At 39.0% G+C, this 17,440-nt stretch overlaps 1 protein-coding gene across 2 annotated transcripts in view; it reads right to left on the reverse strand.

Annotated features, from left to right (window-relative positions):
- SPRED1 (sprouty related EVH1 domain containing 1) overlaps positions 1-17,440 on the reverse strand; it is a 125,476-nt gene that overhangs the window by 57,579 nt on the left and 50,457 nt on the right. The window contains exon 2 of one of the 2 annotated variants that reach the window (XM_066388243.1): positions 12,534-12,708. In XM_066388243.1, coding sequence (XP_066244340.1) covers positions 12,534-12,708 — 175 coding nt within the window. Of the gene's footprint in view, positions 1-12,533; positions 12,747-17,440 lie in introns of those variants that run through there. The other variant, XM_066388242.1, reaches the window with a different exon arrangement.

Here is a 17,440-nt window from a genome sequence, read left to right on the forward strand (position 1 = left end):
GCTCAGTGGTAGAGTGTCAGCCTGGCGTGCAGAAGTCCCAGGTTCGATTCCTGGCCAGGGCACACAGGAAAAGCGCCCATCTGCTTCTCCACCCCTCCCCCTCTCCTTCCTCTCTGTCTCTCTCTTCCCCTTCCGCAGCCAAGGTTCCACTGGAGCAAAGATGGCCCAGGCGCTGGGGATGGCTCCTTGGCCTCTGCCCCAGGCGCTAGAGTGGCTCTGGTCGCAACAGAGTGATGCCCTGGAGGGGCAGAGCATCGCCCCCTGGTGGGCAGAGCGTCGCCCCCTGGTGGGCGTGCCGGGTGGATCCGAGAGTCTGTCTGACTGTCCCAGTTTCTAGCTTCAGAAAAATACCAAAAAAAAAAAAAATGTACTCATAAACACATGAAAAGAAATGCAACATCATTAGCCATTAGGGACATGCAAATTAAAATCACAATGAGCTATCACTACACATGTATCAGAATGACTAAAATAAAAACATAGTGACCACACAAAATGTTGGCTAGAAAGCATAGAAACTAGCTTGCTCACACACTGCTGGCGGAAATATAACGTGGTATAGCCACTCTGGGTTTGGCAGTTTGTTACAAAACTAAATATGCAACTACCACACAACCCAGCAATTACATTACGGTAATTTATACCAAAGAAATAAAACTTATGTTTACAGAAATACTTTATGAATGTTCATAGCAGCTGTATTTGCCATAACCCTAAACGATAAACAGCCTACATTTATTTCAGTGAGTCAATGGTTAAACTTTGGTACATAGTTGTCATAGAACACTAGGCAACAATAAAAAGTAACTAACTATTGATACATTCAACAACCTGGATGAACACGCAGGGAACCAAACTGAATGAAAAAAAAAATCCTGAAGTTATATATATATATATGAATCCAATTATATAACACTTTTGAAATGACAAAATTATAGAGATGTACAACAGGTGAGGGGTTTATAGGCCAAGAAGAAGGTTGACCTGTTAATAAAAGAGTAGTAACAGGGGAAAGGATTCTTATGGTTACTATTTTGTATCTTTGCTATGGCAGTGGATATATGTAAAAAAAATTATATAGACCTATATACATACCCAATGAGTGCAAAACTGAGAAAATTTGACTATGATGGATCATCTTGATGTGAACAAACATTTTGGTTGTGATACACTAGTTTTGCAAACTGTTACCATTGGGAAAACTGGGTAAAAGGAAAACAAGATCTCTTCACATTTTTCCTTACAAGAGCAACTCATAAACTATAATTATCTTAATAAAAAGATCAATTTAAAAAGACTACATAATATTTGCAAAACCAGATTTCAGATAAATTATTATCAAATTCTGATGGGGAAAACCGAAGAAATATTCAAACAGGTAGAATAAAATGTTCCAAAAATTGCTCCATTGAGTTCAGCCCTACCAGAACTATGGCAGTTACCAATAGGTAGGTATAAAACAATGGTCCATGACCTAACCCGATTCTTTTAAGTTTGTTTTTCAGATCTAAAGCCAAGCCACAAATCATAGAGACAAACTCAATACCTGGTTGGAAAAGTACTTTCCTGTATCCCGTAAGTGCCACACAATCCCAGAATGTGCTTCACTGACATATACCTGGACATCATCAGTGTTCATATACCAGGTATGTGTGTTACGAAGGGGGAAAAGCCTGCTAATGTACAGTACTTTCTGTTTGGTTGATCGCAGCAACTTTTGTGTCCTCAAGCCATAAACTCTCTAAGCCTCCCATATTCAATGCACAGGACCTGGGACCCTATCTCAGCGTTCTCCCCCTCTGCAGAGCCTCAATAAATCTGCTTTTGTTTAGATAAGTGTCTCTGGTCTAAATTCTTTTGTATTAAGAGACATAAACACAATCTTGTTGGTAACAATCTCAAGGGTACTCCCTTATTGTGATATTAACATCTCAAAACAATAGCTAACGTCATATTTCCCTATGCAACACTAGAAATCCTATTAAATTCACAAAAAAGCCAACATTATCACCAACATTATCTAATATTACTCTTGAAGTACTGGCTAGCACTATATAAAAAGAAGATGAGGCCTGACCTGTGGTGGTGCAGTGGATAAAGTGTTGACCTGGAAATGCTGAGGTCGCCAGTTCAAAACCCTGGGCTTGCCTGGTAAAGGCACATATGGGAGTTGATGCTTCCAGTTCCTCCCCCCTTCCCTCCCTCCCTTCCTCCTCCCTCCCTCCCTCTCTCTCTCTCTCTCTCTCTCTCTGTCTCTCCCTCTCCTCTCTAAAATGAATAAATAAAAAATTGAAAAAAAGATGAGTTGTTTTTTTTTTTTTTCCTGAAGTTGGAAACAGGGAGGCAGTCAGATCCCGCATGCGCCCGACCGGGATCCACCCGGCACGCCCACCAGGGGGCGATGCTCTGCCCATCTGGGGTGTTGCTCTGTCACAACCAGAGCCATTCTAGCGCCTGAGGCAAAGGCCACAGAGCCATCCTCAGTGCCCGGGCCAACTTTGCTCCAATGGAGCCTCGGCTGCGGGAGGGGAAGAGAGAGAAAGAGAGGAAGGAGAGGGAGGAGGAGTGGAGAAGCAGATGGGCGCTTCTCCTGTGTGCCCTGGCCGGGAATCGAACTTGGGACTCCTGCATGCCAGGCTGATTCTCTACCACTGAGCCAACTGGCCAGGACTGCATGAATGAGTTTTAAGAGACCAAAAATGGAACAGGACTGACAGCTGTCAGAGGCGATGGGGTGGGGAGACTGGGTGAAAAAGGTAAAGGGGTTAAACAAAGAAAAAAAAATAATTTAGAGACAATACTGTGGGGATTGCAGGAGGGAAAAGGGTGAGGAAGGGAAGCAGGATAAAGGGGGGATAGAATGGAATGATGTTATTTTAAAGCAAGCCAAGTGAATAATAAAGAGGAAGTTTAAGTAAAAAGAATGCTAAAGAAACTTAAGAGTTAAGCTGAAGTTTTCTGAAAAAGGAAATAAAAGCAACTAGAAAGGTAATATGGAAAATATGCTATATCTTAATTTTCAAGGAAACATCTATCACATGACACCAAAAGAAAGATAATAGATATGCTAACAGTAAGGTTTTTTTTCCCACTTCAGGGAATCCTAGCAATATTAAAGAGTTAACTATTGAAAAACTGCCAATAGTTACAAAATCTATAGTTATATAAAAAAAATTGTTAACAGTACAATTTATCATCTTTTCAATGGATTGGCCTTAAAATGAGGAATTAATTTTAGACTAGATGAATGTTATCATAATAGCATTTGTTCCAGTTCCAATCCTTCAGAGCAAAACTGATTTGCCCAAGGTGCTTTTCTCTAACTCAATTTTCCTAGTTTTCCATCTGACTTATCTGTGACAATAAAAGGAAAACTGTTCCTGCCATTATTGTTTCCTAAGGACTAGCAATCTGTCTACATTCGCAACTCCACATAAACTTTTTTTCCTCCAAGTGAGAGGAGGGGAGATAAGAGAGACAGACTCCTGCATACTCCCCAACTGGGTCACCCCTGTCTGGGATCTATGCTCAAATCAACTGAATTATCCCCAGTGCCTGGGGCTGATGCTTGAACAAATGAAGCCACTGGTTGCAAGAAGATAAGAGAGAGAGAAGGGGAGAGGAGTGGAACAGAAGAAGATGGTTGCTTGCTTCTCATGTGTGCCCTGACCAGGGATTGAACCCGGGGACATCTGCACACCAAGCCCACCCTTCACCCACTGAGCCAACTGGCCAGGGCCACGTGAACTCTTCATATGTTATCTATAGTTATTTAATGAATGTAAAAGGGGGAAGGGCATTTTCGCAAGTTCAGTGCTTGTTGTTGGTAAACAATAACCCCATAAGGCAACATCATGGAAGTGACCGCCTTCAGGAGCAGGCAGACAGACTCAAGACAGAGGAAGTAAGGGCCAGATTATACAAGTTCCTCCTCACAAGAAATTCCCTACACTTCTTTCCCTTGACTTGTTTTTCCCTGATCACTTAATGTTCAGCGTATTAATCACCCTATTTACTTATTGTAATATTTCTTGGTCTCTCACCAGAATGTCGTTTATCCTAAAAACTAGAATTTTGGTCATTGTTCAGATATTCCCGGTGCTGAGAACAGAGTCTACCACACAGTAGCTTTCATGCGACAAATATTTGTCGCATGAAAGACTCACCCTTAAAAAGAGTCTTCTTTTTTAATAATGTAGAATTGGATGAAGTTCCTTTAGTGCAAAGTAAGGTGAAAACTCAGCAACAGATTGTCTGAAATATAAAGAAGTGGTTTAAATAATTGATAAAAAATTAGATTGGATTTTAAAAGAAAATAATAAAAAAGATATTTAAGCCAGAGGAATCTTGTGAAATTTGGAGAAAATCGAAGTCACAAATAGAGTAAGCACGAAATTTTAGAGCAAGAGAAGGGGAATAAAAAAGAAATGACAGGAAATTTTAAAATTCCTCAAATGGAACAGTTCTGGATAACAACCAGATCCAGGAAAGCAGCTTGCTGAAATGAAGACCAAAAGGTCAAGACTGTGCAAAGCAAAGTGGCCAAGAATAATGATGAGGTTCAGATGTGGAAAAGTTGGCTATGGGAAGAAACAGCTAAGGTCAGTAGATAAAAATGAAAGCTATAGTATGGTGATCTGAATGGTACAGTGTTACCAAAGGAATTATATATATACTATAGTTGATAGAGTAAAACCCTGTAAGGCGAATAAAGACAATGAAAATACTGACACCGTCTCTACACCCCCCCCCCCCAACTGTGATATTATACTGAATAAGAGAACCAGTATCTTTCAAGAGATGGAGCTGCTGAAGCCTAAAGGAAAAATTAGTTAAGGCAACTCGTTTTTAGTGGAAGACTGAGATTTCCCAATGCAGTAATTCACAGTGGGAACTTAGCAGGAAATTGTTGTTCTGTACATTTATAAAATTTAACCCAAGACAGAAAGGTGTTTCCTTCATCTTTTCAAGGTTCCTCTGGTGGGAAGAGAGCAAGACTTAGGATTAATAAAGCTACTCCTATATTAGAACTATTTTCTTCCTAGAAAACAAACACTGTAATTTTGTTCTAGGCTCTAATAACTGGAAAGAAACCCATTTTTACAATGTATCATTTTAAACAGTAAAACTATTATCTTTAGCCACAACCTAATATACTTAGTAAACTGAAAAACCTATCTGGCAGCTTTCTAAACTTGAAATGTTTCCTGTTTTCCCTTTCTTCATTTCATTTTTCCTTTATTATTTTTTACCTTTACCTGTGATGACCTTTGTCACTGTAAGTTTATGACAGCTATCTTATAACTTTGTTTTAACATAGCACTGTGCCTTTTTCTTATTTCCAGATAATACCTTAAGTAATTCAAATGTTGTTTAAGAGTCCTATTGTATCTTTTTCTATGGAGCCTATTCCATTTTTGTCATCTCTTAGCACATAACATGCTTTGAAAAGCATATATATATATATATATATATATATATATATATATATTTTTTTTTTGTATTTTTCTGAAGCTGGAAACGGGGAGAGACAGTCAGACTCCCGCATGTGCCCGACCGGGATCCACCCGGCACGCCTACCAGGGGGCGATGCTCTGCCCCGACCAGAGCCACTTTAGCGCCTGGGGCAGAGGCCAAGGAGCCATCCCCAGCGCCCGGGCCATCTTTGCTCCAACGGAGCCTTGGCTGCGGGAGGGGAAGAGAGAGACAGAGAGGAAGGGGGGGGTGGAGAAGCAAATGGGCGCTTCTCCTATGTGCCCTGGCCGGGAATCGAACCCAGATCCCCCGCACGCCAGGCCGACGCTCTACCGCTGAGCCAACTGGCCAGGGCCGAAAAGCATAATTTTAAGTAAATTTCTAAACTCAGTCTTTTATTGCCTACTATATAAATATAAGAATATCTAATGTAGATCTCCATGTTAATTTAAAACTGTTTAGTAGTAAATAGTAAAATTTTAATGTCATTATGGACAGTTTGTTCTGCTATTTACAAAGACCCTAAGGGTGTCCTGACCTGTGGTGGCATTGTGGATGGTGCATCGACCTGCAATGCTGAGGTTGCCAGTTCGAAAACCCTGGCCTTGTTTGGTCAAGGCACATATGGGAGTCGATGCTTCCTGCTCCTACCCCCCTTCTCTCTCTCTCTGCCCTCTCTGAAATGAATAAATAAAATCTTAAAAATAAATAAATAAAATTATTAGAAAAAATAAAGACTCTAAAGGTGTATTATAGCACAGTATTTTAAATCTCATTACATAAAGATCAGCAGTCAAAATATATGACCTAGACATATGATAAAATGCCCATAAAACAGAAATGTCATACTCACTGAGTAGAGCCAATATAGCTAATGAAAAATGAATGCATAAGAGAAATTTTCTGTTACGGGGAATGTGAAGCTCAACAGTAAAAATTAGCTATACAAATTAAGTTAATTTTTAGCTAGCTTTTAAGAAATATGTGATGCAGAATAACACTAACATATACTAAAAAAAATTAAAGGAAGAAATCAAGGCTACAAAGATTTAGAAGGAAATGGGGGATACAACTCATACAGATCAAGAAAAGCAGTTCTGAGAATCCATTCTGGTCAAAGACCATTCCATCCCCAAGGGTCTGGGAGAAAGGCAGGACTCTGATTGTCTTAGAATACAACACCAAAGCCTGGTGTTTCTCATGCTTTCCAACTGCTTCCTCAGGCTCACATAAAAAAATAACATTTATAATGCAACCAGGAAAGAGGAGGTTCTACTGGTTCAGAGGCTTCAGCCACTTGTATCCACGGCACACAGATTGGGAAGCTCTAACTTAGAGTATGAAAAGGGTAACCTATAAAATAAACTCTACCTTTTTAAGCATCATAAACACAAGGAAGTTGTAAGTAAGCATCACATGAAATAGCTTCTGATTACTATGAATAAACAAAGCAATAAAAAAGTACTGCCTTCCCCAAAATATCCCAGTCAGCATACTCTTTATTTGTGCTCTCTTTCTCATTAAAAAAAGAAGGAAGTGAAATATAACCCTTTAGCAAGTGTAAAAGACATATTTTTAGTACAAGTAATTGCAAATCAAAGGCAGGAAATTCTGTTACCGAAGTGCTTCTTTCACCCTTGAGAAAAGGCATTTCTCTTCTTTCCCACTGCAACTAGTATCCTGACCCTTTAATATAGTATTAATATTGCTTTATTAGTTCTACAAGTGACCATAGGCACACATCATTACTAATGATCTATTTTTTCTTAAAGAACTCAAATTTTTCTTGGGGCATGAAGGGCAGTTGTCTCACTTCATTTTTAGAATTAATCTAAGGTAGAGGATTCCAAGGTGTCAATGACAGGCAAAACACCTACAGAACACAGTTCCCAGCTCTTATCTTTTATATGATTAAAATGCAGTTCAATCATTGCCAAGGATTTTAAAGAAAACTATCAACTCGGGAAAACCTTTTTAAATTTATACACTCAAGAGTCACAGAGACTTTGTTCTTAGCTAAATCAAAAATAACTAGAACTCAGAAAATTAGATTAAAATAAAGCCAACCAATAAAAGCATCTATAAGAATGGACATTAAGAATTTGCAAGTGCAATGATAATGAAAAAAGAATATATACTTCAATTCTGTATTGCTCAGAAGTATTTGGTCAGCGGAGGGAGGCAATGAATGTGTTTATTTCAGTGTCACTGTCCTGTTTGTTTTGAGACTCCACAAGACTGCTGTTTTGAGTTTATAATGATGTATTATTGCCTCTGTTTTTAATAACCAAAACGCCTTACTATATAGCTAATTTCTACAAGAAATATAGCAACCCTCCAGCTGAACAATATTTCCTTCATGTATACTCTGAATTATATTTATTATCTGTTACACAGACAACAAGCTTCCTCAAGGAGAAATGTTTAGTTGAAACAACAGGTGTTTTGATTCCTAGGTCAGTGCTTCATTTAGAAAAATATGTTTTCTTGCTAGTTTATTATGACTCTACACCAGTGGTTCTCAAACTTTTTGAGGTTGGGGCACATTTAAAATCCTACAAATAGCCTGACCTGTGGTGGCGCAGTGGATTAAAGCGTCAGCCTGGAGTACTGAGGTCGCTGGTTTGAAACCCTGGGCTTGCCTGGTCAAGGTGCATATGGGAGTTGATACTCCTGCTCCTTCCCCTTCTCTCTCTCCTCTCTAAGATGAATAAATAAAATCTAAAATAATAATAATTTTTAAAAATCCTACAAATAATTGTAGGCGCACTATATACAAATTTCTGAGAAATGTTATAATAATTAAGTCAAATATTTAAGAAAAATATAAAGTCCAAGCATGCTTTTATGGTAAATGAAATAAATATGGCAAAAATTAAATTTATTCTTACATTAAAAAACATTTTTATATTTTTTGAGTTATACTTTTTAGAATTCGTAAAAAAGAGGGGTTAAAAAATTAAAAAACGACAAGTTATCTTTTTATGTATATATAGATACATTCTTAGTAAGATTTAGTAAATTCGGCAGGTCCCGGCATGAATATTTTAAGTTTTTCCATTCTTGTGTTTATGAGAAACATGAGCCTGATGTGTCCTAGTGATTCTTCAATGTTTGGGCAAATATTTGAAAAGCAAACTCTCCTTTCCTCATCAATATATTGAAGAATTCCTCTCTTTTTACTCTTAACTGCTTTGAGGGTAGAAAATCCTAATTCACACAAATAGGATGTTGAAAATTGGAGTAAAATGTTCCAAGCTTTTTTAGATATTGCCACATATTCTTATTTTATAGAAATCCAAAAGGCTTCAAGAGACAATTCCTTACGTTTAACCATCAATTCAAAACCCCCACCCTACATATCATCTTAACTTTATACCAAACAAAGGATAGAAGAAACTTGCCTCCAGTCTTTCTGGGGAACATGGGGGTTGTGTCAACAATCCAGCACCACAGCTTAACAGCCTTTTGCAACCTAATCAGGCAAGTGAGATGGGGGGTTGGGCAGACTGTCAGCCTACAGCCAATTCCCCACACCTCTGTCCCCCCAAAATCTAAACTCCAAAAACCCTGTTGCTTTTTGGTTCCCAACAGGCACATATTTCTCTGGAATACCATAGGGCATATCTGGAAATCTTCTAGGGTGCACCAGTGCGCCCTGGCGCATACTTTGAGAACCACTGCTTTACACCTAAGGGCTCATTTTAAGTTAAGTCCTGCCATAGGGAATACATTTGTGTTCTTTCTGAATCCCAGATTTATTCTCACTAGCTTTATGTCAAAGGCACAAATGAACAAGCACCTAATCCATTAGTTTAACCAGTGGTCGGCAAACTCATTAGTCAACAGAGCCAAATATCAACAGTACGATTGAAATTTCTTTTGAGAGCCAATTTTTTTATTGTTGTTGTTGTTTTCAATTTTCCAAAGCTGGAAATGGGGAGGCAGTCACAGACTCCCGCATGCGCCCGACTGAGATCCACCAGGCTTGCCCACCAGGGGGCGATGCCCTGCCCCTCTGGGGCGTCGCTCCGTTGCGTCCAGAGCCATTCTAGCACCTGAGGCAGAGGCCACAGAGCCATCCCCAGCGCCCAGGCCATCTTTGCTACAATGGAGCCTTGCTGCGGGAGGGGAAGAGAGAGACAGAGAGGAAGGAGAGGGGGAGGGATGGAGAAGCAAATGGGCGCCTCTCCTGTGTGCCCTGGCTGGGAATCAAACCTGGGACTCCTGCATGCCAGGCCGACGCTCTACCGCTGAGCCAACCGGCCAGGGCTGAGAGCCAATTTTTTTAAACTTAAACTATATAGGTAGGTACATTCCTTATTGAGGTAGCTCCCGCACGTGGTATTTTGTGGAAGAGCCACACTCAAGGGGCCAAAGAGCCGCATGTGGATTGCGAGCCATAGTCTGCCGACCAGGGGCTATCTTTGCTCAACCTCACACCTCATTATGCATATTATATACCTTATTAAATTATCCTAAACAGCCATTTAGTCAATTTTTTTTAGATTCAAACTATTTTACTTAGTTTCTAAAATCTACAACTTCTCCTCCAACAATATTTCTCAGTTATCATTAGCTCAGTCAAGCAGCATTTTACTCGAGGACAAGTCACCATAAACTCTTTCTTAGAAGTCTATAAAGCTTTATTTTAAATTAGCATTAGCATATGCCAGCTACCATCTTATCAAAAGCCAGAATCACCTTTAAATAATTAAACTTTTAGAGATGATATGTTAAATTTATTCTATATAATTCTAAATTCAACTGGGGTCCCTATAATCATAAAACGATATTCTGGTTCACTGAGATACACTGTCAGGAGTGAATCATAAACTCACAAAAACTAGAGTTGGAAGGCTTTCGAGATGATTTAGGGTAACTCTCCCTTTTCACTAAAGCAGAAACTAGGCACAAGACAAGTTAGTTTAACAAAACAAGTTAAATTAACTAAATAATTCAATAGCAAAAATTATCCAGTAAGCAAGAACCAAAATTAAACTTATTAAAAATGTTCATGTATGAAAGAATTATTTGAAATTTAAAATACATTTTTAATATAAATAACATTGTAAATGCTAAATAAGCTCATAAAAAGTCCACAAATACATTATTTAAAGAAATTCTAGTTATTTTCAAGGGTCTTAAAATTTTTTGGCACTTTATTTTCATTATGCTTCTAAGTGTATGCTCCCCTTTTGATTGATGCAGGAATAACAAGCTTTTCAGATATGATTAGAGTAACTTTTTGGCTCACAAATAAAAGAAAGGAAAAAGAGCTTTCCACAATAATTAAAAAGTAAATAGCTAACATTATTAAAAATTGGAATCAAATTTTAAAATACATAGACGAGGCCCTGGCCAGTGACTCAGTGGACAGAGAATCAGCCCAGTGTATGGATGTCCCAGGTTTGATTCCTGGTCAGGGCACAAAGGAGAGGTGACCATCTGCTTCTCTCTCCTTCCCTCTCCCCTTTTCTCTCCCTCATCCCCTACTGCAGTCAGTGGTGGTTTGAGCATGACCCTGGGTGCTAAGGATGGCTTGGTTGGTCCGATCACATCAGCCTCAGACTCTAAGGATAGCTCAATACACAAGCATCAGCCTCAGATGGGCTGGCCACGTGGATCCCAGCTGGGGAGTATGCAGGAGTTTGTCTCACTATCTGCCTTCTTCTCACTTAAAAAAAAAATATAGATGAAAGACAACACTCATTTGGGTGGGAAACAGCAGTGTTAAAAACTAGGCTGGCCATCAGGCAGTCTTATAAGCCTAGAATAATTAAATTAATAGAAAATGAAGAGAAGGAACCTGAGAATACAAAAGTCTAGGTTGGGAAGTCAGCAAAATTTTTGTTTAAGGAACCAGATATTTATGGTTTCTGTTGCAACTACTCAAGTCTGCCACTGTGGTATGAAAGTATCCATAAATAAAATGTAAATTAATGAGCTTGGCTATGTTCCAATGAAACCTCATATATAGACACTGAAATTCCAATTTTATATTTTTTTCATGTGTCACAAAATTATTACTCTTCTTTAACTATTTTCAATTATTTAAAAATCCTAAAACCATTCTTAATTCATAGGCCAGACAAAAACAGGTGGCAGGCCTGTACTACATTTAACCTGTGGACTACAGCTTGCCAGCCTCCAGCTTAGGAGATAGTGGAGAGAAGTGGAGGCAGGGTGCAAGTGTTTTAATAACTAGGGAGAGACAGTCCATAAATATTCTTCCATTAAACCTAACCAGAAAATCAGCTCTCCTCCAATACGTGCTTATTTAAAATTTTTATTTATGAATTTATTGAGAGAGGAAGGGGGAAGGAAGGGCAAGAAGACAAGAGAAAGAGAGACAGGAACATCGATCTGTTCCTGTATGTGCCCTGACCAGGTACCGAACCAGCCACCACTGCACTTCCAGATGACACTCTAACCCAGGGGTCCCCAAACTTTTTACACAGGGGGCCAGTTCATTGTCCCTCAGACTGTTGGAGGGCCGGACTATAAAAAAAACTATGAACAAATCCCTATGCACACTGCACATATTTTAAAGTAAGAAAAATAAAACGGGAACAAATATAATATTTAAAATAAAGAACAAGTAAATTTAAATCAACAAACTGACCAGTATATTTCAATGGGAACTATGGGCCTGCTTTTGCCTAATGAGATGGTCAATGTGCTCTTCTCACTGACCACTAATGAAAGAGGTGCCCCTTCCGGAAGTGCGGCTGGGGCCGGATAAATGGCTTCAGGGGGCCGCATGCGGCCCGCGGGCCATAGTTTGGGGACTCCTGCTCTAACCACTTGAGCTATCAGGCCAGGGCCTAAAACATGTTTATTAATATCAGTTCCAGTTGCAAAAAAACAAACAAATCAAAACAAAATGAAACAAAAAAAAAACAGTAGTTCACTGTTTAATATTAAATAGCTCCAGAAACACAGTCACTAATCATGGGAAAATATAATTCTCATAAATTATGGCATACTAATTATAATTTTAAATAGATAAATCATTCTATGGAATCTTAAAATTATAGCAATAGATGCATTATTACCATTTTGTCCCTGAGTCGCTCTCCACGGATAAAAAAGTCAGCACAGCCATTCTCTTCCTGGTGAGGGACTTTGAAGACAGTGACACAGCTCAGTCCACTCCCTCCAAGTGGTAACCATCCACCACTTGAGTCATCCCGGGTCATCACCACAGCTCGCACTCGTGCATAACTATTACTAAAATAGATGCAAAGAATATAAATTAGCTTTTCCATAAACAAAAACCAGCCAAGCTGTCATCCTGTTTGAGAAACCAAAGACCACATTAGTTAATGTGTAGTAACTAAAGTATTTATTACTTCCATGATAGTCCACAGTTAAGTAACCTACTTCAAAGAGATAAAAAACCACACACTGAATTAAGAGGTTAACCTTTATTTTGAAGACTAACCTCACAATAAAAGACTACTACAGAACTTGCCTGACCAGGCAGTGGTGCAGTGGATAGAGTGTCAACCTGGGATGTTGAGGACCCAGATTCAAAACACTGAGGTTAAACCTGGATGGCTTAAAGACTGGGCTCACCAGCTTCAGCATGGGATCACAGACATGACCCCAAGGTCACTGGCACGGCTGGAGCCCCTGGGTCAAGGCATGTATGAGAAAGCAATCAATGAAAGACTAAAGTGCCGCAACTACCAGTTGATGCTTCTCATCTCTCTCTTTCCCTCCCTGTCTGTCCCCCTCCCCCCCTTTCTCTCTCTCTTGGGGGAAAAAAAAGACTACAGAACTCTTATTCCAGTTAATCATTTGAATAATTTACGCACATTCGATTGCCATGGAACAAGTAAAGTAAAAACCCAGAGACAACACTGTCAAATTACATAGGCCATCATCAAACTTGTGTCTATATATTTACCTGTTGCAATATAAACAGGACAAAATACTGCCCTATTTTGGTATATTTAATAGTGACAACCTCTAAGTTTCTAATATTCCTGGAATATATTATACATACAATGTTGAAACTTGGGACACATTTTTTATTTCTTCTAGCAACTGAGACTCTAAATTGTTCTATAGAAACTTTTCATGCTTTCTTTGTGGCAGACTCTATTCTTAAGCGATTATATTCCAAGAGTGTATTTTATCTACTAATGTCCTAAATAACTTACATCAAGTATTTTATCTTTTCTTTTTTATTAACTCAGTGAGAGGAAGGGAGGCAGAGACAGACTCCTGCATGTGCCCCAACCGGGATCCACCTGGAATGCCCACTAGGGGACGATGCTCTGCCCATCTGGGGCCATTGCTCTGTTGCTCCAACTAAGCTTTTCTTAGTGCCTGAGGTGGAGGCCATGGAGCCCTGCTCAGCAACTGGGGCCAACTTGCTCCAAAGACCATGGCTGCAGGAAGGGTAGAGAGGTAGAGGTAGAGAGAGAGAGAGAGAGAGAGAGAGAGAGAGAAGCAAGAGGGGGAGGGATGGGGAAGCAGATGGGCACTTCTCCTGTGTGCCCTGACTAGAAATTGAAACCAGGACATCTACACACCAGGCCCATGCTCTACCACTGAGCAAACCAGCCAGGGCAGTCTGACATGTAAACATTTTAGTTCTAAAACTTCTAATATAATAATTATTGATGAAATGCTTTCTAAAAGTAGAATATCTTACTGACTTCTTAGAAAATTATACTAAATATAACTTAAATTTATCTTGGTTATTATGAATATCACTTGACGTTCTACCTAACAGTTCTATGCTACTTTGTGTGTCTGTATGTTGTGTTAAGTTGCCAGTTGTCATTTCGTGTCATACTCCTTCTCTGAATTCTCCCAGTTCTTTTTTTGTTTTACTTTACATATTTTGCTGAAGTATCCATTATATACAATATATATCGATGTTAAATATATAATTCAACACATTCTGACAAATGTATATGTCTGTATAACCAACATAATAATTATGATAAAAAAGATTTTCACGACTCCAGAAAATTCCCTTAAGCCTTTTCATCAAAGAGATAACCAAGGTTCTGATTTCTAACATATATTTTAGTTTTGCCTATTATGGGACTTCCTATAAATGAAATCAAACAGAATCTCCACTTGCCTTTATGTCTGATTTCTTTCACTGATTACATTGTTGTATTAGTAGTTTTTTTTTTTTTTTTTTACTGCTAGGTATTATGAATAAAGCTGTTAAAAATATTCTAGTGTAAGTTTTGTAGAGACATACGCTTTCATTTCTCTTAATTATTTAAGAATGGAATTGATGGGTCATAGAGTAGTGTGTTTAACTATAAACTAAACTGTTTTCCAAAGTGGTTATGTACTATCATACATTTTCATCAACAAAGCATGTTAGTTTCAGTTGCTCCACATCCTTACCGACACTGAATTGTTTTCAGACTTTTTTTTTAATTCATTGTAGTGAGTATATAGTGGTAACCTATTATAGTTTTAATATCCATTTCCCTGATGACTAATGATGTTAAGCACCTTTTCATATGCTTACTGGCCATTTTTATGGCTTTTTTAGGTTTTTTGAACATTTTTTATTATGCTGTCTTTATTAAGTTTTTAAAGAAGTTCTTTATAAACTCTAGACATAAGTCTCCTGTCAGAGAACGGTACACTTTTAAAGTTCTACTGTGTTGCAGTTGAGTGGGATCCTGGCTCAGCAACTTACTAGTTGCAGACCCACCTTTAATAAATGTAAACAATGCATGGCATGTAATAAACACTACAGAAGTACTAATTATTATTACAACAACAAAAAATTTTAAATTGATGTAGCTGTCATGCTGATAATTAAAAGGCTGGGAGGAAAAAACTAAAATTTACATGGTCAACCATAATTCTCTGTTACCGGAGTCAAAATAATTCTTTATAAAGAAGAGCTGAAAGTCTTTAGCTTTACAGGTGACCATGCATCGAAGCTTTTTATTATTCAGAGGCTCTTGTTTGGGCCCAATTCTTACCAATCTTCAACTCAGAGAACTGGTCAGTGGAGGCATGGATGCATCAAGTCTGAACTGATATAAATATCAAATTGGAATCTTACTCTTGGGATGGGCTCTAACAAATACCTTTACTGTAAACATAACATGCATCCCAAGAACCTGGGAAAGCTTATGGGGAATCAACTTGGAAGGATGCAATTAATAATAGACAAAGATCATTTCATTTATCAAGAATTTAAGTCTAAGAATACACCAAAATCAGAGCACATAACTTAGACATACTAAGTTTAAGTGTTTGTGACCTACCCTGGCCAGATAGCTTGGTTGGTTAGAGTTTTGTCCTGAAGCATATAGAGGCTGCCCGTTTGATCCTATATAAGGGCACATATAGGAACGAATTGATGTTCTTGTCTCTCTCTCCCTTTCCCTCTCACTTAAATCAACAAAAAATATTTTTTTAAATTTAAAGTGTTTGTGACCTGAACTCATACATTTAGAAGTGAGTCAAGACCTAAATTCCAATTCCTAATAATCATTTAATGTCTATTTTACTATAGAATCCTGACTTTTCCTTCTTGTCTAAATATGTAGTAAACCAATAAATTTAAAATTTTTATAATAGAGTCTTTAAGACGGAGTAAAATACCCAATTTAGAAGCTCAGGATGTATCTAACTTCAGAGTGTAAGAGTAATTATCCTCTTTAAGGCATAGATTCTTATTTTATCATCTTTGAATTTTACTCCTTAAAATTTATATAATGGTTCTCAGGCATATTTTACATTTTAGAAATACAGCCCTGGCTGGTTGGCTCAGTGGTAGAGCGTCGGCCTGGCGTGCAGGAGTCCTGGGTTCGATTTCCGGCCAGGGCACACAGGAGAAGCACCCATCTGTTTCTCCACCCCTCCCCCTCTCCTTCCTCTCTGTCTCTCTCTTCCCCTCCCGCAGCCAAGGCTCCATTGGAGCAAAGATAGCCCGGGCACTGAGGATAGCTCTGTGGCCTCTGCCTCAGGTGCTAGAATGGCTCTGGTCACAACAGAGCGACGCCCCAGATGGGCAGAGCATTGCCCCATGGTGGGCATGCCGGGTGGATTCCGGTCGGGCACATGCGGGAGTCTGACTGCCTCCGTTTCCAACTTCAGAAAAACTAAAAAAAATAAAAAAAGAAATATAAAAATGTATGTAAGTTTATTTTTAAAACATTAAAAAACCCTAGTAGTTATTTTAAGGATGGTGCAAATTAGGTATTTTTCCTTCATTTGTGAGTTTCTTTAAAAATTACTTTAATTATTATACTCTATAAGTAATTTAAATAAATTAAAACTCCACATTTTAACTGTCTTTGGCTTTATGTAAGATATTCTAAACATTTTAGAATGCTATTTTAAACAGTGTACAAAATACGTTTTAAACAAAGGATCCCTAACAGAATTATTCTTTTTTTTTTTTTTTTCATTTTTCTGAAGCTGGAAACAGGGAGAGACAGTCAGACAGACTCCCGCATGCGCCCGACTGGGATCCACCCGGCACGCCCACCATGGGGCGGCGCTCTGCCCACCAGGGGGCGATGCTCTGCCCATCCTGGGCGTCGCCATATTGCGACCAGAGCCACTCTAGCGCCCGGGGCAGAGGCCGAGGAGCCATCCCCAGCGCCCGGGCCATCTTTGCTCCAATGGAGCCTTGGCTGCGGGAGGGGAAGAGAGAGACAGTGAGGAAAGCGCGGCGGAGGGGTGGAGAAGCAAATGGGCGCTTCTCCTGTGTGCCCTGGCCGGGAATCGAACCCGGGTCCTCCGCACGCTAGGCCGACGCTCTACCGCTGAGCCAATCGGCCAGGGCCAGAATTATTCTTAATACCCCCAATTTCTTTTTGTTTACCTCATAAAAAGTACCACCTAGAACAGATGTGATATCCTTTCTAGGAAAATTAAATAAAACAAGATTACCTTACTGGTAGAGTAAAGTTGCCTAATTCATTATTCATCTTAACTCAGCAGAAGAGATTTTAAA

Source organism: Saccopteryx leptura, chromosome 6 (genome assembly GCF_036850995.1).
Source record: "Saccopteryx leptura isolate mSacLep1 chromosome 6, mSacLep1_pri_phased_curated, whole genome shotgun sequence".
Lineage (NCBI taxonomy): Eukaryota > Metazoa > Chordata > Mammalia > Chiroptera > Emballonuridae > Saccopteryx > Saccopteryx leptura.